The sequence below is a fragment of the Chiloscyllium punctatum genome, chromosome 24, assembly GCF_047496795.1.
Source record: "Chiloscyllium punctatum isolate Juve2018m chromosome 24, sChiPun1.3, whole genome shotgun sequence".
NCBI classification, from domain to species: domain Eukaryota; kingdom Metazoa; phylum Chordata; class Chondrichthyes; order Orectolobiformes; family Hemiscylliidae; genus Chiloscyllium; species Chiloscyllium punctatum.
Window position 1 is genome coordinate 58,695,503 of NC_092762.1, and position 17,959 is coordinate 58,713,461.

The following is a 17,959-nucleotide window of genomic DNA, read 5'->3' on the forward strand; positions in this document are numbered from 1 at the left end:
TGCTGTCTCTCTCCATATTGTGGCCAGGCGGCCGTGTGTGTGTCTGTGTGCTTAGTGTCACCCTGCACCGTGCCATCTCCCATGACCAAAAGACATAGGAGCGGAAGTAAGGCCATTTGGCCCATCGAGTCCACTCCGCCATTCAATTATGGCTGATGGGCATTTCAACTCCACTTACCCGCATTCTCCCCGTAGCCCTTAATTCCTTGTGACATTAAGAATTTATCAATTTCTGCCTTGAAGACATTTAGCGTTCCAGCCTCCACTGCACTCTGTGGCAATGAATTCCACAGGCCCACCACTCTCTGGCTGAAGAAATGCCTCCGCATTTCTGTTCTGAATTTACCCCCTCTAATTCTAAGGCTGTGTCCACGGGTCCTAGTCTCCTCACCTAACGGAAACAATTTCCACTCTCTCCAAGCCATGTATTATCTTGTAAGTTTCTCTTAGATCTCCCCTTAATCTTCTAAACTCCAATGAATACAATCCCAGGATCCTCAGCCGTTCCTCATATGTTAGACCTACCATTCCAGGGATCATCGTGTGAATCTCTGCCGGACACACTCCAGTGCCAGTATGTCCTTCCTGAGGTGTGGGGACCAAAACTGGACACAGTACTCCAAATGGGGCCTAACCAGAGCTTTATAAATTCTCAGTAGCACAACGGTGCTTTTATATTCCAACCCTCTTGAGATAAATGACAACATTGCATTCGCTTTCTTAATCACGGACTCAACCTGCATGTTTACCTTTAGAGAATCCTCAACTAGCACTCCCAGATCCCTCTGTACTTTGGCTTTACGAATTTTCTCACCGTTTAGAAAGTAGTCCATGCTTGTATTCTTTTTTCCAAAGTGCAAGACCTCGCATTTGCTCACATTGAATTCCATCAGCCATTTCCTGGACCACTCTCCCAAACTGTCTAGATCCTTCTCCAGCCTCCCCACTTCCTTAGTACTACCTGCATGTCCACCTAACTTCATATCATCAGCAAACTTAGCTAGAATGCCCCCAGTCCCTTCATCCAGATCATTAATATATAATGTGAACAGCTGTGGCCCCAACACTGAACCCTGCGGGACACCGTTTATCACCGGCTGCCATTCCGAAAAAGAACAATTTATCCCAACTCTCTGCCTTCTGTCAGACAGCCAATCCTCAATCCATACCAGTAGCTCACCTCGAACACCATGGGCCCTCACCTTGCTCAGCAGCCTCCCGTGTGGCACCTTATCAAAGGCCTTTTGGAAGTCTAGATAGACCACATCCACTGGGTTTCCCCAGTCTAACCTACTTGTCACCTCTTCAAAGAACTCCAACAGGTTTGTCAGGCATGAACTCCCCTTACTAAATCCATGTTGACTTGTTCTAATCCGACCCTGCTCTTCCAAGAATTTAGAAACCTCATCCTTAATGATGGATTCTAGAATTTTACCAACCGAGGTTAGGCTAATTGGCATATAATTTTCCAGCTTTTGTCTTGATCCTTTCTTGAACAAGGGGGTTACAACAGCGATCTTCCAAACATCCAGGACTTTCCCTGACTCCACTGACTTTTGAAAGATCTCAACCAATGCCTCCGCTATTTCCTCAGCCACCTCCCTCAGAACTCTAGGATGTAGCCCATCGGGGCCAGGAGATTTATCAATTTTAAGACCTTTTAGCTTTTCTAGCACTTTCTCTTTTTTAATGGCAACCATACTACACTTCTATATTGACAATGAAGACTGAAATTATGGGTTTAGAATGTTTGTTAGAAAACAAACCTGGCAAATTGCTGCAGGGGATCTTGTTGTCAATGCATCTTTAAGTGGTGTCAATCAAGTAGGTTGCTCTGTCCTGTGATAATATTCAGCTTCATGGGTGTGCGGCAAATGGAGAGTATTCCATCATGTTCCTGACTTATACTTAGTAGATGATGGAAAAACCCTTGGTCAAGGTGCAGGATACAATCAAGAGGATTCCCTTGTTGCAGAATTCCCAGCCCTGCATCTGCTCTTGTAATCACAGTATTTGTATGACTGGTCTAGATGTGTTTCGGGTGACATTCCAACGACCCCACTCCACAACCACCACAATACTGAATATTACTCGTCACTTATTAGCTCAAGTCTGAACACTAACAAGGTGACAAGGTCTTGCTGCAAGTAGGAAAGGACTACTTCAATATCTTAAAGAGTGGTGAATGGTCAGAATACAGAAAATTGTACTTCAGTTTGCCTAGATCACTAACTATCCAGAGAAACACCTGCATCTATCTCCTGGGACTAACAATGATTAGTCTCTAAAAATCGTAACCATATTCCTTTGGGCTCGGTACAACTCCAACCTCCAATGCTACTTTATGCAACTACACATCAGAATAAAAATGTCTAGCAAAAATAAACAGAGGAAAATAAAAATACCATTTCTTATTCTATAAATGTTAATAAAGCAGGCCTTGCACATTTCCTCCTCTCTTATTCTGAAGACATTAAATATTATTAGCATTTAGCCATGTCTACTCCCACACCCAAGAGGTTATTTTCATGGATAAGTCTAGGCATTTACTGTTGTCAGGCTACTTGAACAAATAAAATTAATCCTACTAGGCAAATTCCTGCTCATTCAAAACTCCCAAAGGAATATTATGGACTGATCAAGAACAATAACTATGTTTAATCATCACAAATTATGAATGATAATGTCCATATTATCAGAAAAAAAATACACATTATGAAAAGAAAATTCTCCACTTATTTTCAATGAAGTGTGATCTTCAATTTATCATTTTATCCAATACTAATCCTCAAATAAACAGTTGCGTTTTTCTCCATACTTGCTGTTGCATTTCAAATATTTTTCCTCAAACTAATGCATGGATTTCTAGTCTATGTTTTAAAAACTTTACAGTTTTTGTGGCAAAAGAGTTAAAACCCAAAATTTACCAGAGACACTAGCAATCACACACTTAAAGTCACAATATCCAAGATTTTCATATCTGACAATAACTTTTCCAAGGAAATAAGCATAGTTTGATTCCAATTATAAGGAGAATTCAAATTATAAGATAACTATTGACAACTATTATTTAATTTGGAGGCAGAATACAAATTCTTCAGCTTTAGAGATGTTGATTTCCACTGACTCTTTAAAGTATATCCCACTATTCATTTTGGAATTAACAATTGAAGACTGCTAACAACATTTATTATTGGTTGAACGTCGATCTAGACTATATACTTGGTAATTTCAAACAGGAAAAAAAATCATAAGATACTAACTGTTAAAAATAAATTCTGGCAGAAGTGTGATTATAGTAGGTTGTTTCAATGTGTCATGAAATTAGTACTGCTACAAAGTTTAACATCAAACAGATTTTGAATTCGAATTTTCCCATTCAAGACACTTGCGCCAAAAAAATGGTTATGAAAATATTTCTAATTGAGGGTAAAGGATAGTAACTGTTAATGTTGCATTATGTAGTACCAAAAGAACAAATTCAACTTCACCAGGATTTTACAATGGAACTGTAAAATTCTAGAGTTTTAACTTAACAGACTACTCAATGTAGTTTAATATTTTGCCAGACTTGGTCTGAGTTTGTTTTTGAATAGCAGCTTGTCTATAACAGTTCTAATGTGAATTTCAGAAACTTGAGGTCCATGTATTTTCTCTGTGTTCATGTGGTTATATGCATGTGCAGCGGCACACTGTAGTTATGAAGTAAAACTGAGTTTAATCCATCTGTCACCAGACAAAAAAATTAATTGTGTAAATACCAGGAATTAGCTCACATTTCCAAGGGGTTTCTCCAATTTAAATTAAAACTTAAAAGCAACTTTTGTCCTGGATATTCAGTCTTGAAAGGGAAGGGTCACATCACTGGAACAAGGTTACTTTATAAATGTTTGATTGCCCTTTTATTTTCATCAGATTGGTTATAAGACACACTTAACTATGGGTTTGTTTTCAAAACAAAAAAATATAGATAAACTGCAGAGCTGGGCTGAGAGGTGGTAAATGGAGTTTAATGCGGACAAGTGTGAGGTGATTCAATTTGGTCGGAGTAACTGGAATGCTAAGTATTGGGCTAATGGTAAGATTCTTGATAGTGTAGATGAGCAGAGAGATCTCGGTGTCCAGGTACACAGATCCTTGAAAGTTGCCACCCAGGTTGACAGGGTCGTTAAGAAGGCATACAGTGTTTTAGCTTTTATTAACAGAGGGATCGAGTTCAGGAACCATGAGGTTATGCTACAGCTGTACAAAACTCTGGTGCGGCCGCACTTGGAGTATTGTGTACAGGTCTGGTCACCACATAAGAAGGATGTGGAAGTTTTGGAAAGGGTGCAGGGGAGATTTACTAGGATGTTGCCTGGTATGGAGGGAAGGTCTTACGAGGAAAGGCTGAGGTACTTGAGGCTGTTTTAATTGGAGAGAAGAAGGTTGAGAGATGACTTAATAGAGACATATAAGATAATCAGAGGGTTAGACAGGGTGGACAGGGAGAGCCTTTTTCCAAGTATGGTGACGGCGAGCATGAGGGGGCATAGCTTTAAATTGAGGGGTCATAGATATAGGACAGATGTCAGAGGTAGTTTCTTTACTCAGAGTAGTTAGGGTATGGAATGCTTTGCCTGCAACGGTAGTAGATTCACCAACTTTAAGTGCATTTAAGTCGTCATTGGACAAGCATATGGACGTACATGGAATAGTGTAGGTCAGATGGGCTTCAGATTGGTATGAAAGGTTGATGCAAAATAGAGGGCCGAAGGGCCTGTACTGCGCTGTAATGTTCTATGTTCTATTCTACTGCAACTAGATTACATAAATTATTTGCATTGGCCAGTTATTCTTAAGATAACTCCTCGTTACAAAATGGAACAAAACAATAATACTTGGGAATATTTATCACTCAATTAAACATACAAAAAGAAGCACTGTATGCAGCACATCATATAAGCTTTAAGATAAATGTTTCAAATGTCAATAGTTTTCAAGACATTATCTAATTACAGAGAAAACTGCTTAAAACTGACATTGTGGTTCAATCTATAACTTGGGTGTGATTCAATTCATCCATGACTGTGGTTTGGTGCTACAATTGGCCTTAGCTTCACAGAACTTAAGTGAGGATAGCAAAAGGCAGCAAGAGTTGTCATTTGTCTCAGATGCAGAGAAAAATGCAGAAAGTTCATTCATGTACTCTGCACAAGGATACAATCAACCAATCAATCAGTTTTTTCCTCTCTCATCACCAACCCATCCAATCACAATTAATTAGCCATTGCTTACTAGGTGGGCTCCCACAGAGAAAAAACAGAAGTTATTAGCAGATTTGAAACAATCAGGAATCAGTGCCTTTCGGAAAGTGAGAGAGAAAACAGAAAAATGACACCTTTACCTCGCTTCTGCATGAAACTGAAAAGGTCATCCAAAAATTCTTTCCTTCTTGGATCATTGTCTAGCTCATAGAGCTGGAAAAAAAACACAATACAGTTCTTGATAATGGCACACAAACAGGAAACCACAAATATGTCATCCACGTCCCAGTAAAAAAAAAATCACACACCACTCCACAACCACCTGATGAAGGAGCAACACTTCAAAAGCTAGTGCTTCCAAATAAGCCTGTTGGACATTAACCTGGTGTTGTGTGATTTTTAACTTTGTACACCCCAGGTTAACAGCAGCACCTCCAAAATCATGTCCTAGTAGGTCGAGTAAAGATAGCCTTGAGCGTGCATCTGGACATTTCAAAAAAACACATTCATTGTTCTTGGCTAGCCACTTCAAAAAAGCACTCATCATCAAGCAACAGCAAGTAACTTGCAAATACACTGAACAAATAAAGAACACAATTTTTATACACGTCCCATGAATAATGATTTTTAATAGCAATTATATTCCCTGGCTCTGGACAGTAAACCAGAAACAAATAAGTAACAAGCCAGGAGCTGTTCCACCATTGTGCTTTGCATTAGCACCAGCTCAACAACAATTATTTAAACTAATTGTTTTCTTTACCTTTTTCCCAAATTATAAAATCTACATTTTAAAAATAGAATCAGACAAGTCTTTGCAATTTGTGAGAGCACCTTCATCCATCGCGACAGGATAAAGCTTCAACCATGGCTGCTGGAGGTGAATCATCTCCATTCCAGGGCATCACTACAAGAATTCCTCAGGATTGTATCCTGTGCCCAGGTGTTTTCAGACATATAATCATTGGTTATCCTCCAATCATTAAGGTCAGAAGTGGGGATCTTCACAAATACTTGCATAACATTTAGCACCTTTTGCAACTCCTCAAATTCTAAGACAGTCCCTGTCTAATGGGACAATATCTAGGCAAGGGCTGATAAAAGGCAAATAACATTCATACTAAGTGAGTGCCTGGCAATGATCATCTCCAACAAGAGAGCAATTCTAACCATCACCTCTTCATGTTCAATGGCAATATCAACATCACGGGGCTACTAGAAACAGAACTGGACAAGTCATATAAATGTTGGGATTACCAGGGTCAGAGATAGAGTGTTATTCACAGAGATAGAGTAACATCAGTGACACAGATAACAGACATCAACATCCCTTAAAAAATTATGTAAATCAACACATCTCCCAAACGTAGGGCTGCACGGTGGTTAGCACGGTTGCCTCACAGCACCAGGATCCCAGGTTTGATTCCAGCCTTGGGCAACTGTCTGTGTGGAGTTTGCACATTCTACCTGTGTCTGCGTGGGTCTCCCCTGGGTGCTCCGGTTTCCTCCCACAATCCAAACGACGTGCAGGTCAGGTGAATTGGCCATGCTAAATTGCCCATAGCGTGAGGTGCATTAATCAGAGGGAAATGGGCGTGGGTGGATTGCTCTTCAGAGGGTCGGTGTGCACTGGTTGGGCCAAAGGGCCAGTTTCCACACTATAGGGAATCTAACCAAACTTGATATAAAAATACACAGTGCAGGGGATATACACATCACTGATATACTTTATTTACAGCATAAATACTCTGACATCACAATAACCCGAGGCGTTTGAGACATATAATTCTTGCCAATTTAGCAAGAGCACTGATTGGTAAGGTGCTAGTTTAAAAAACGGTTGCTGGAAAAATACAATAGCTTTAGCAGAACGAAGTTACACCACAAGGTAATCTAATTAATGTCTAGGATTTAAGCCCAATCTTCTTCGATTCTCGACCCCAATTTCAAAGACAGACAAACAAACACAGTTGAGATAAATCAAAAGGAAGAAAGAATACATGAGTGACTGGCTGGTTTACTTAAGCAAACTCCACGATCCATAACATTTCAGGCACAGGGGATTGTATCTTGTTTGGTTCACGAAGACACCAATGTACGCAGGTAGCCTCCAGTAGGTTTTGAGGATTATTCATTTAATTCTTATAACTGAGATTTTATTATCTGAACTTTCAATAATTTGACAATGGTACAACAACGCAGGGAGCAATCAAACCTTCGGGCACCGGCACAATCTTTCTTCCTGAAATGGAGTTCAAAAACCAGCTCAAACTTTGACTTCCCCTAGTTAGACTGGTTGGCTCTCTCTCTCGATCTGAGGTTCCCGTTACCATTCAAACATCTACCATTTCTTTGGTCATAATACCTCACACGAGCCGAAGGATCAAAAGAACACTTTTAACAAGAATCAATGTCCAATTAACTTTCAGGCCTGGCCTCAAACAAATATCAGCTTGTTTGTTCTTAAAAAAAAGTTGCTGCCCATAGCTCAAAGGTTTAACTCAGCTCAATACCAAAAATTATAAATATAAAAATAATTTAAAAATAACAGAGTGTTCTAATAATAAAAATAAAAATTAGTTTAGACAAACATAGGCCTCTTACAGTCTTAAAACAGGAGCAATTATAACGGAGAACAAAAGATCAACTAATTGCATATTTTGGTTCTGTCTTCACAAAGGGGGAACAGAAGAATCACGCCAAGAATGTTGGGGATCTCAGGGTTGAAGAGAAAGTGAGGACTGCAGATGCTGGAGATCAGAGCTGAAAAATGTGTTGCTGGAAAAGCACAGCAGGTCAGGCAGCATCCAAAGAGCTGGAGAATCGACGTTTCAGGCATAAGCCCTTCTTCACCTCAGTTCACCTTCTCATCTAGCTTTGTGACATCTGCAAACTTGGACATAATACATTTCATTTTCATCCAAATCATTAACATATATTGTGAGTAAGGTGGGGTTCAAGCACTGGTCCCTACAGTACCCCACTACTCACTGGCTGCGCTCGGAAAAAGACCAGTTTATTCCTAGTGTTTGTTTTCTGTCTAACATCCTGCCGGTCTCTGTCCCAATCCCATATGCTTTGATTTTACAAACTAATCTCTTCTGTGGGCCCTTAGCAAAAGCCTTTTGAAAGTCCCAGTAAACACATCCACATATGTTCTAGTTATTATATATTAGTTATGAAGAAGGGTTTATGCCCGAAACGTCGATTCTCCTGCTCCTTGGATGCTGCCTGACCTGCTGTGCTTTTCCAGCAACACATTTTTCAGATCACAGGGTTTACCAAGAGGGAGGAACTGAAGGAAATCAGTATTAGTAAGCAAGCAGCATTGGGGAAATTGATGGGGTTAAAAGCTTATAAATCCCCAGGGCTATATTATTATTAAAATAATATATTATTATTATTATATTATATATTAAATTATATATTATTAAATCTACTTCCGAGAGTTCTTAATGTGGCTCTTGAAATAGAGGAATTGTTGTCATCTTTCAAGATTCTATAAACCTTGAAACAGTTCTTATGGATTGGAGGTAATGTAATTGGAGGTAATTCATAAAAGAAGGCAGAGAGGAAGCAAGGTATTATAGATTGGTTAGCCAGACTTTGGCAGTTGTGAAAGAGTCCATTACTGTACAAAGATTCATTAATAGAGCTCTTGGAAGATAGTGACAGGATCAGATGCAGTCAGTATGGATTTACAAAGGGGAACTCATGTCTTCTGGAATGTTGACAGAACATAACTAATATATAACTAGAACATAACTGGATGTGTTTATTGGGACTTTCAAAAGGCTTTCGCTAAGGGCCCACAGAAGAGATTAGTTTGTAAAATCAAAGCATATGGGATTGGGACAGAGACCGGCAGGATGTTAGACAGAAAACAAACACTAGGAATAAACTGGTCTTTTTCCGAGCGCAGCCAGTGAGTAGTGGGGTACTGTAGGGACCAGTGCTTGAACCCCACCTTACTCACAATATATGTTAATGATTTGGATGAAAATGAAATGTATTATTTCCAAGTTTGCAGATGTCACAAAGCTAGATGAGAAGGTGAACTGAGGTGAATGCAGAGATGTTTCAGTGTGATTTAGAGTTTGGCAGACCGAAAACTAGTAGGAATAAACAATGTTCAAATGCATGACAGATGAATTATAAGGAGGATACAAAGATAGCCAATTTGGTAGCAAAATCAGCAAGACAACCTGTCTGAGTGGCAACAGGTCAGAAAAGGGGAAGGTGCAACAAGACCTGGGTGTCCTTGTTCACCAGTCACTGAAAGAAAGTGTGCAGGTGAAGCAAGCAGTGAAGGCAGCAAATGGCATGTTGACCTTCGTAACTAGAGGATTCTGATGCAGGAGCATGTGTGTCTTGATGCAACTGCACTGGAACTTGTTGAGACCAGAATACAATGTATAGTTTTAATCTGTTTATCTATGGATGGATCTTCTGGCTATGGAGAGTGCGCAACAAAAAGTTACCAGACCAGTTCTGTTTTGAGAACTGGATTGGTTATGACTGGAGCTTAGAAAAATGATGGTGTCTCTCATGGACAGCTATAAAATTTAAACAGGACTAGACACAGTAAATTCAGGAATGATGTTCTTAAAATCTGGGGAATCCAAAACGAGGAGTCACAGTCTAAAGATATGGGATTTATAAAATAAGCCATTTTAAGATTGAGATGAGAAATTCCTTCACCCTGGAACTAGCAAGCCTATAGCAATGAATAATGGTGGGTCTCTCAGCCTTTGAGGCTACTCCATCATTAAATAATACCGTGGCTGATCTGATTTTAACCTCTATTCGACATTCATGAACATCCCTAATAATTTTTCATCCCTTTGGTAACCAAAGGACCTGCTTCTGTCTTTAAAAGATGAAGGGTTCTGCATCCACTTCTTTTTGACAAAAGGAATTCCAGCGATCTCAACCCTCAAAAGAAAATTTCCTCATCTCAGTTTTAAATTTTGAAACCATGATCCCTAGTTACATATTTTTCCATAAGAGAGAAAAGTCCTTTCAGCATCTACCCACTCAAGTCACCACAGAATCTTGAATGTTTCAATTAAGTCACCTGATTCTTCTAAACTTCAAAGGTTACAGGCTTAGTATGTCTAGCCTTTCCGCATAAGGCAATGCATACATTCCAGGAACCTGTAAAATTTACTGCCACAGAAAGCAATTGAGGCCAAAACATTATGTGTTTTCAACAAGAAGGTGGTTACATGGATCAAAGAGTATAGGGAGAAAGGAGGAACAGGGTATGGAGTTAGACGATCAGCCATAATAATAATGAATGGTGGAGCAGGTTTGAAGGGCTGAATAGCTTATTCCTGCTCCTATTTTCCATGGTTCTATGCTAATAAAATCTAATATTTCCTCAAACAGCTCTATTAAATAGGTCATGCATAACTTGCCTTTTAAAAATCTACGCTGGCTGTTTTTAATTATTTAATGTCTTCTGTAAACAGAGCATTGAAGCATTGTCCATATTGCCAACTAACCAACAACTTGTTTCTTTTAAGGGGTGCAGGGGAGGAGAAGAAGGATAACAATAATGGCCCAGAGATTACACTCACATGTGTGGGCCTGACTGGCTAGGTCAGCATTTGATAACCATCCCCAACTGCCTTCTCGAACTTCCACTCAATGAGGTGAAGGTATGCTACCAAGAAGGGAGTCCAGGACATTGGCACAACAACAGTAAAGGAATAGTGATAACAGTTTCAAATCAGGATAGTATGTGGCTTAGAGGGGAATTTGCACATGATGATGTTCCCATGTTTCTTACTGCAGAGATCATGGATTTGACAGATGTGTAGAAGACAACTTGGTGGGTTGCTGCAGTATATAGTGCATATAATACACATTGCCTCCACACACATTTGCAGCAATGTAAGGAATGAATGTTAAAACAAATTAAACAAATTTGAGTGTGACAGGTGGACAGGCAATGGCCTTGTGGTATTATGGCTAAGGTATGATTTCAGAAATTCAGGTAATGTACTGGGGACCCGCGTGCTAGTCCAGCTACGGCAATGGTGGAATGTGAATTCCATAAATGTCAGGAATTAAGATCATTAAACTATTGCAGATTGTCAGGAAAACCCATGTTGTTCTCTAATGCCACTTAGAGAAGGAAATCTTTAAATACCTGGCCTACACATGATTCCAGACTCAATATGTCTCACTTGCCCTCTGAAATGGCCTAGGAAGCCACACAGTCTACTTCAAAAGACCATAAGATGCAAGAGCAGAAGCAGGCCTTTCAGTACACCAGGTCTGCTCCACAAAGAAACACACCCTTTTTTTATTTCGAGTGTGTGTTGCTGGAAAAGCACAGCAGGTCAGGCAGCATCCAAGGAGCAGGAGAATCGACGTTTCAGGCCAGAGCCCATCAGGAATGAGGCTGGGAATCTCGGGCGTGGAGAGATAACAACCAATCCCTGTGATGGAACTGAAACATGGCCTCCCAGATGACAAGCAGGGATATTAGCCATTGAAACTAATTAGGAGCTTCACACATTTTGTTTGTACTCAGTTACTCAAACATGTATCCAGTCATATTGCACCTGCAAAGAGAAACTGCTGTTGAACACATTTTTTTCAAGAACATTTTATTACTGATATTTTTAAAGTAAGTGCATACATATAGTGAAATACATCTAATCCATAGCATACTAGTTGGCTTGCTGTTGTTATGTGGCTTCTACTTCGACTATAAGTGCCTATGTGTACAAGTGTCATCCATTATCCACACATCACTTGGAATATGGCGTCAGGAATTATGGAACTGTAAACTTGTTTCAGAGCTGTAGGACAGCAAGTTATAGAAAGAGAGAGCAAATAGTAAAAAAGAAGTTTGCAACTTCAGATTATTGGAGAAGTTAAAATGGCTGTGTATTTCCATTTCTGGCTGCTGTGAAAAGAGCAGATTTGGAACTTCTACCATTGTCAATGGCAAGACGATGAAATATAGACACAAAATATTTTTTTAAAAATCAGTGTGTAAGAGTTGCAACCTAAATCTCCCAGAGGAGCAGAAAAACCAGAATGCAGAAATGATTAAAGTTTTTAACTCTGTATTGACATTATGTATGAACAATATCGGTTTGCAATCAGAGCGTGGAGGATAGAAAGGTTATTTATCGAACAGTAAAGGACTGCATTGATCAACTCAAAACAGGGTAGGGGAGTCCAATTAGGAGAGCATAGGTTTAAAGCGAGAAGGAAAAGATTTAAAAAGGACCTACTGTGTGTAACTTTTTTTTTTACACACAGAGGGTGGTGCATGTCAGAAGTGATGGAAGTTGGTAAAATGCCAACATTTAGAAAAAGCCATCTGGATCAATACACAAATAAAAATAGTTTAGAGAGATATGTGCCAAATGGGATGGGACTAATTTAAGATATTTGGTCAGGATGGATGAGTTGAACTGAAGGATGTGTTTCCGTGCTATACATCTTTAGAAGTCTAATGACTTGTACTTCTGCTGTAAGTGCCTATGTGTACAAGTGCTGTCCATTAAACACATGATGTGGAGGTGATGGTGTTGGACTGGGGTGGATAAAGTTAAAAATTACACAACACAGGTTATAGTCTAACAGGCTTATTTGGAAGCACAAGCTTTTGGATTGATGCTCCTTCGTCAGGTAGCTATTGGAGTAGGATCATAGAACACTGAATTTATAGCAAACCACACAGTGTCATACACTATTGTGATATATTGAACAAAATCTAGATTACTGTTAAGTCTTTCATCTTTTAGAATGGGTTGCAGGTTTCGATTCATTAAGATGTAAACCCCAGAACTACTTTGAAGTCACATTTCCCAAGATACCTTAAGGTTTTATTTGAAAAAGGTGACATCCCAGATCTGACAATACATTAAAGTTAGGAGGTTAAAATCTGTATGTATTCCAATCTTGAGTCAGACTGGTTCTATTTCCAAAGTAGGAATTTATAAAAAATATTGACTGCCGACAGATTGTGTGTTTTTTGAACAAAATAGAACGTATCTGCAAATGCAAATTCACCCTGTAGATTTGTGTGTGCGCGTGCATGTGGGGGGGGGGGAAGAGAGAGAGAGAGAGAGAGAGAGAGAGAGAGAGAGAGGGGGGGTGGGAAGAGGTGGGGAGAAGGGGCGGGGAATACAGTACGGCATTCGACAAGGTTCCTCATGGTTGACTGTTTAGTAAGGATAGGTCTCATGAAACACAGCAAGAACTAGCCATTTGAATACAGAACTGGTGTGAATGTAGAAGACAGAGGGTGGTAATGGAGCGTTGCTTTTCAGACTGGAGGCCTGGGACCAGTGGAGTACCACAACGATTGGTGCTGGGTCCACTGCTTTTCGTCATTTATATAAATGATCTGGATGTGAATATAGGGAGGTATAATTAGTAAATTCGCAGTTGACACCAAAACTGGGAGGTGGAATGCACAGCAAAAGGAGGCTACATTACAGTACAAACGGGATCTTGACCAGATGAGCCAAACAGGCCGAGAAGTGGGCGGCACGGTGGCACAGTGGTTAGCACTGCTGCCTCACAGCGCCAGACACCCGGGTTCACTTCCCACCTCAGGCGACTGACTGTGTGGAGTTTGCACATTCTCCCAGTGTCTGTGTGGGTTTCCTCCGGGTGCTCCAGTTTCTTCCCACAGTCCAAAGATGTGCAGGTCAGGTGAACTGGCCATGCTAAATTGCCCGTAGTGTTAGGTAAGGGGTAGTTGTAGGGGTATGGGTGGGTTGCGCTTCGGCGGGGCGGTGTGGACTTGTTGGGCCGAAGGGCCTGTTTCCACACTGTAGGTAATCTAATCTAATATGAAGTTTAATTTAGATAAATGTGAGGTGCTGCATTTTGTAAAGGCAAATCTTAGCAGGACTTATACACTTAATGCTAGAGGTTCTAGGAAGTGTTGCTGAACAAAGAGACCTTTGAGTGCAGTTTCATAGTTCCTTCAAAGGAGAGTTGCAGGTAGATAGGATAGTGAAGGCAATGTTAGATATGCATTCCTTTATTGGTCACTGCATTGGAGTATCGGAGTTGGGAGGTCATGTTGCGGCTGTACAGGACATTTGTTCGGCCACTGTTGGAATATTGCATGCAATTCTGGTCTCACTCCTATCGAAAGGATGCTGTGAAACTTGAAAGGGTTCAGAAAGATTTACAAGGATGTTGCCAGAGCTGGAGAATTTGCACTATAGAGGGAGGCCGAACAGGTTGGGGCTGTTTTCCTGGAGTGTAGGAGGCTGAGAGGTGAACCGATAGAGGTTATAAAATCATGAGGAGCATGGACAGGACAAATAGTCAAGGTCTTTTCCCTGGGGTGGGGGAATGCAGAATTACAGGGCATAGGTTTAGGGAGAGAGAGAAAAAATTTAAACAGACCCAAGGGGCAACTTTGTCATGCAGAGGGTGGTGTATGTATGGAATGAGCTGCCAGAGCAAGTGGTGGAGGCTGGTACAATTATAACATTTAAAAGGTATCTGGATGGGTAAATGAATAGGAAGTATTTAGGAGGATTTGGGCCAAGTGCTGGCAAATGGGACTAGATTAGGTTAGGATAGCTGGTTGGCATGGACGAGTTGGACCGAAGCATCTGTTTCCATGCTGTACATCTCTATGAGTTTGAGTATACGCCTGTGAGAGGGTGTGCGCATGGGTTTGAATGTTGGGGGTGTGTGTGTGTGTGTGCATCTAAGAGAGAGCGTTGTATGGTACATGGCCTGTGCGAGTATGTGAGTATGTAAGAGGGTGTGTGTACATGTGCGAGAGTGTATAGTGTGTTGGGGTCACCTGTAGTGTGACATGAACCCAAAGTCCCGTTTGATGCCATCCTCATGGGTACCTAACTTAGCTATCAGCTTTGCTCAAATGGGGACCAAATCTGCACCTCAATACGCTAACATTCTCATGCACAAGTTCAAACAAGACTTCTTCTGCGCAGGACATCCAACCAACATTATACACCAGATATATTGATGACATTTTCTTCCTCTAGACCCATGGCAAGGAGTCACTGAAACAACTACACAGTGATATCAGCAAGTTTCATCCCACCATCATACTCACCACGGACTACTCCTTTGTATCTATCTCATTCTAGAACACATGTATCTCCATCAAGTACCACAATACCTCACCTCTACCACAAACCCACAGATAATCTCAATGCTGCACTTCTCTAGCTTTCACCCTAAACATATTAGAACAGCCATCCCCTACAGACAAGCCCTACACATACAGAGAATCTGTTCAGATGATGAGATTAGATTCCCTACAGTGTGGAAACAGGCCCTTTGGCCCAACCAGTCCACACTAACCCTCCGAAGAGCAACCCACCCAGACTCATTCCCCTACACCTAACACTACGGGCAATTTAGGTTGGCCAATTCATCTAACCTGCACATCTTTGGACTGTGGGAGGAAACCCACGGAGACACGGGGAGAACGTGCAAACACTAAATAGACAGTTGCCTGAGGCGGGAATTGAACCTGGGTCCCTGGGGCTGTGAGGCAGCAGTGCTAACCATTGAGCCACCGTGCCATGGAAAACAGAGATTCACAACTGACTCTTAAAGATGCTGATGGATGCTCAACTCATCGATCGCCTGTTCCAATATGCCACAGTGAGAAGCCATAATGACCTCCTCAGGAGACAGACACAGGATGCGGCCAATAGGTACCCTTTGCAGTCCAATACTTCCCAGGAGCACAGAAACTATGCCACATTCTTCAGAGTCTGTAACACATTATCGAGGACGACCACTTTACCAAGACCTTCCCTACACCTCCACCTCTCGCCTTGAAACAACTGCCAAACCTTAAACAGACCATTGTTCACAATAAACTGCCCAGCCTTCAGGACAACATCGACCACAATACCACATAACCGTGTCATGGCAACCACTGCAAGACGTATCAGAGTGTTGACATGGATACTACCATTACACATGGCAGGTACTCATTTGACTGGGCCAACATTGCCCATCTCATGCGCTGCAGGCATGGATGCCCTGAGGCATAGTTCATTGGCAAGACCAAAGAGACGCAATGACAACAGATGAATGGACACCGCAACAATCGCCAGACAGAGATGTTGTCTCCCAGTTGGGGAATATTTCAGCCGCCAGGGATATTCGGCCTCGGATCTTCAGGTGACCATCCTCCAAGGCGAACTTTGGGATATGCAACAACAGAGTGGTGAAGCAGAGGCTGATAGCCAAGTCTGGTACCCACGTGGAAGGCCTCAACCGGGACCTTGGGTTAATTTTACACTACAGGTCACCCCACTACATTGTACACACACACACACATAAGCAAACACAGACACAGACACAGACACACACATTTCCATACTCATGCAGATCCCCCCCCCCCACTCTCTCACACACACGCACATTCTCTCTCTCATAGGCATATACTCATTCACACATGCACAAATTCTATCAAGCACACACACAATCACATGCGCATGCATGCACACACAAGTCTATGGGGTGAATTTGCAGAACTGTTAATGCAGATACATTCCATTTCAGTGAGTTTTGAGAAGGTTTGTGGCTCAGGCTGAGGTTCTGGATGTAAGTTTGCTTGCTGAGCTGCAAGGATCATTTTCAGACATTTTGTTCACAAAGCACAATCTGTAGGCAGTCAATATTTTTAATAATCCATGTAACATTTTATAAATTCCTACTTTGGAAAGAGAACAAGTCTGACTCAAGATTGGAATACATACAGACTCTAACTTCATATCTTTAATACAATGTCTGAACTAAGATGTCACTTTTTTTTTATAAAACCTTAAGATACCTCAGGAATGGGACTTGAAAGTAGTTCTGAGATTTACATATTAATGAATCAAAACCTGCAACCCATTCTGAAGATGAAAGACTTAACAGCAACCTAGGTTTGTTCAATATATTGCATCAGTGTATGACACTGTGATGGTTTGCTATAAATTCTGTGTCCTATGATCCTACTTCATTAGCTACCTGACGAAGGAGCAGTGCTCCTAAAGCTGTACTTTCAAATAAACCTGTTGGACCATAACCTGGTGTCATGTGATTTTTAACATTAAACAACAGAGTTGAATCCTTGAGCTTGTGGACAAATGAAAGATGATCTTGTCAAAGATAGGATCATCTTAGATCCTACAGTGAGAGTACCTCTGTATCAAGACTTCAAAAGGACTTCACCTAGATCATGACAAAGTGAAAGCTGTAGCAAGGCTACAACATCTGATATGAATGTAGCACTATGATTTGTTGGATCTGTTAATTATTTAGCAAAATTCTTGCCTAATTTGTCACAAGAGAATGCAACTCCATACAAGCTCATTGCTGTGTGTTCTGTGCTTCATGTTGTTAGCAGCTTTCAGCAGAATCTAACAACTAGTGACTAGGATACTAGTGTCCATGATGAAGTCATATTGCAGTGTAATGGCAGAGACAGGACTTAGGAGGAACCCTTAAACACCAAGGGTATCCAATTCCATTAGTATCCAGGGCACTAATATTACTGAGCAATGCAATACTCAAATGGAGAAAAAGTACCAAGCTATTCTCTTTGCTTGTGAACATTGCACTCAATATTTGTTTGGGAGGCACAAACTGATAGAAGAGCCCAACAAAAAAAAACAAGTAAATTTCAAAAACATCTTTCTCAAACCCACTTCTATCTGCTCAAGAGTCGAGTCGAGAGT

At 40.9% G+C, this 17,959-nt stretch overlaps 1 protein-coding gene across 3 annotated transcripts in view; it reads right to left on the reverse strand.

The window, feature by feature from the left end:
- The window catches only part of arid3a (AT-rich interactive domain 3A), a 102,875-nt gene that overhangs the window by 26,021 nt on the left and 58,895 nt on the right, over positions 1 to 17,959 (reverse strand). For all 3 annotated transcript variants that reach the window (XM_072593924.1, XM_072593923.1, XM_072593922.1), the window contains exon 2: positions 5,387 to 5,459. In XM_072593924.1, the coding sequence (XP_072450025.1) occupies positions 5,387 to 5,459 (73 nt within the window). The remainder of the gene's footprint in view (positions 1 to 5,386; positions 5,460 to 17,959) is intronic.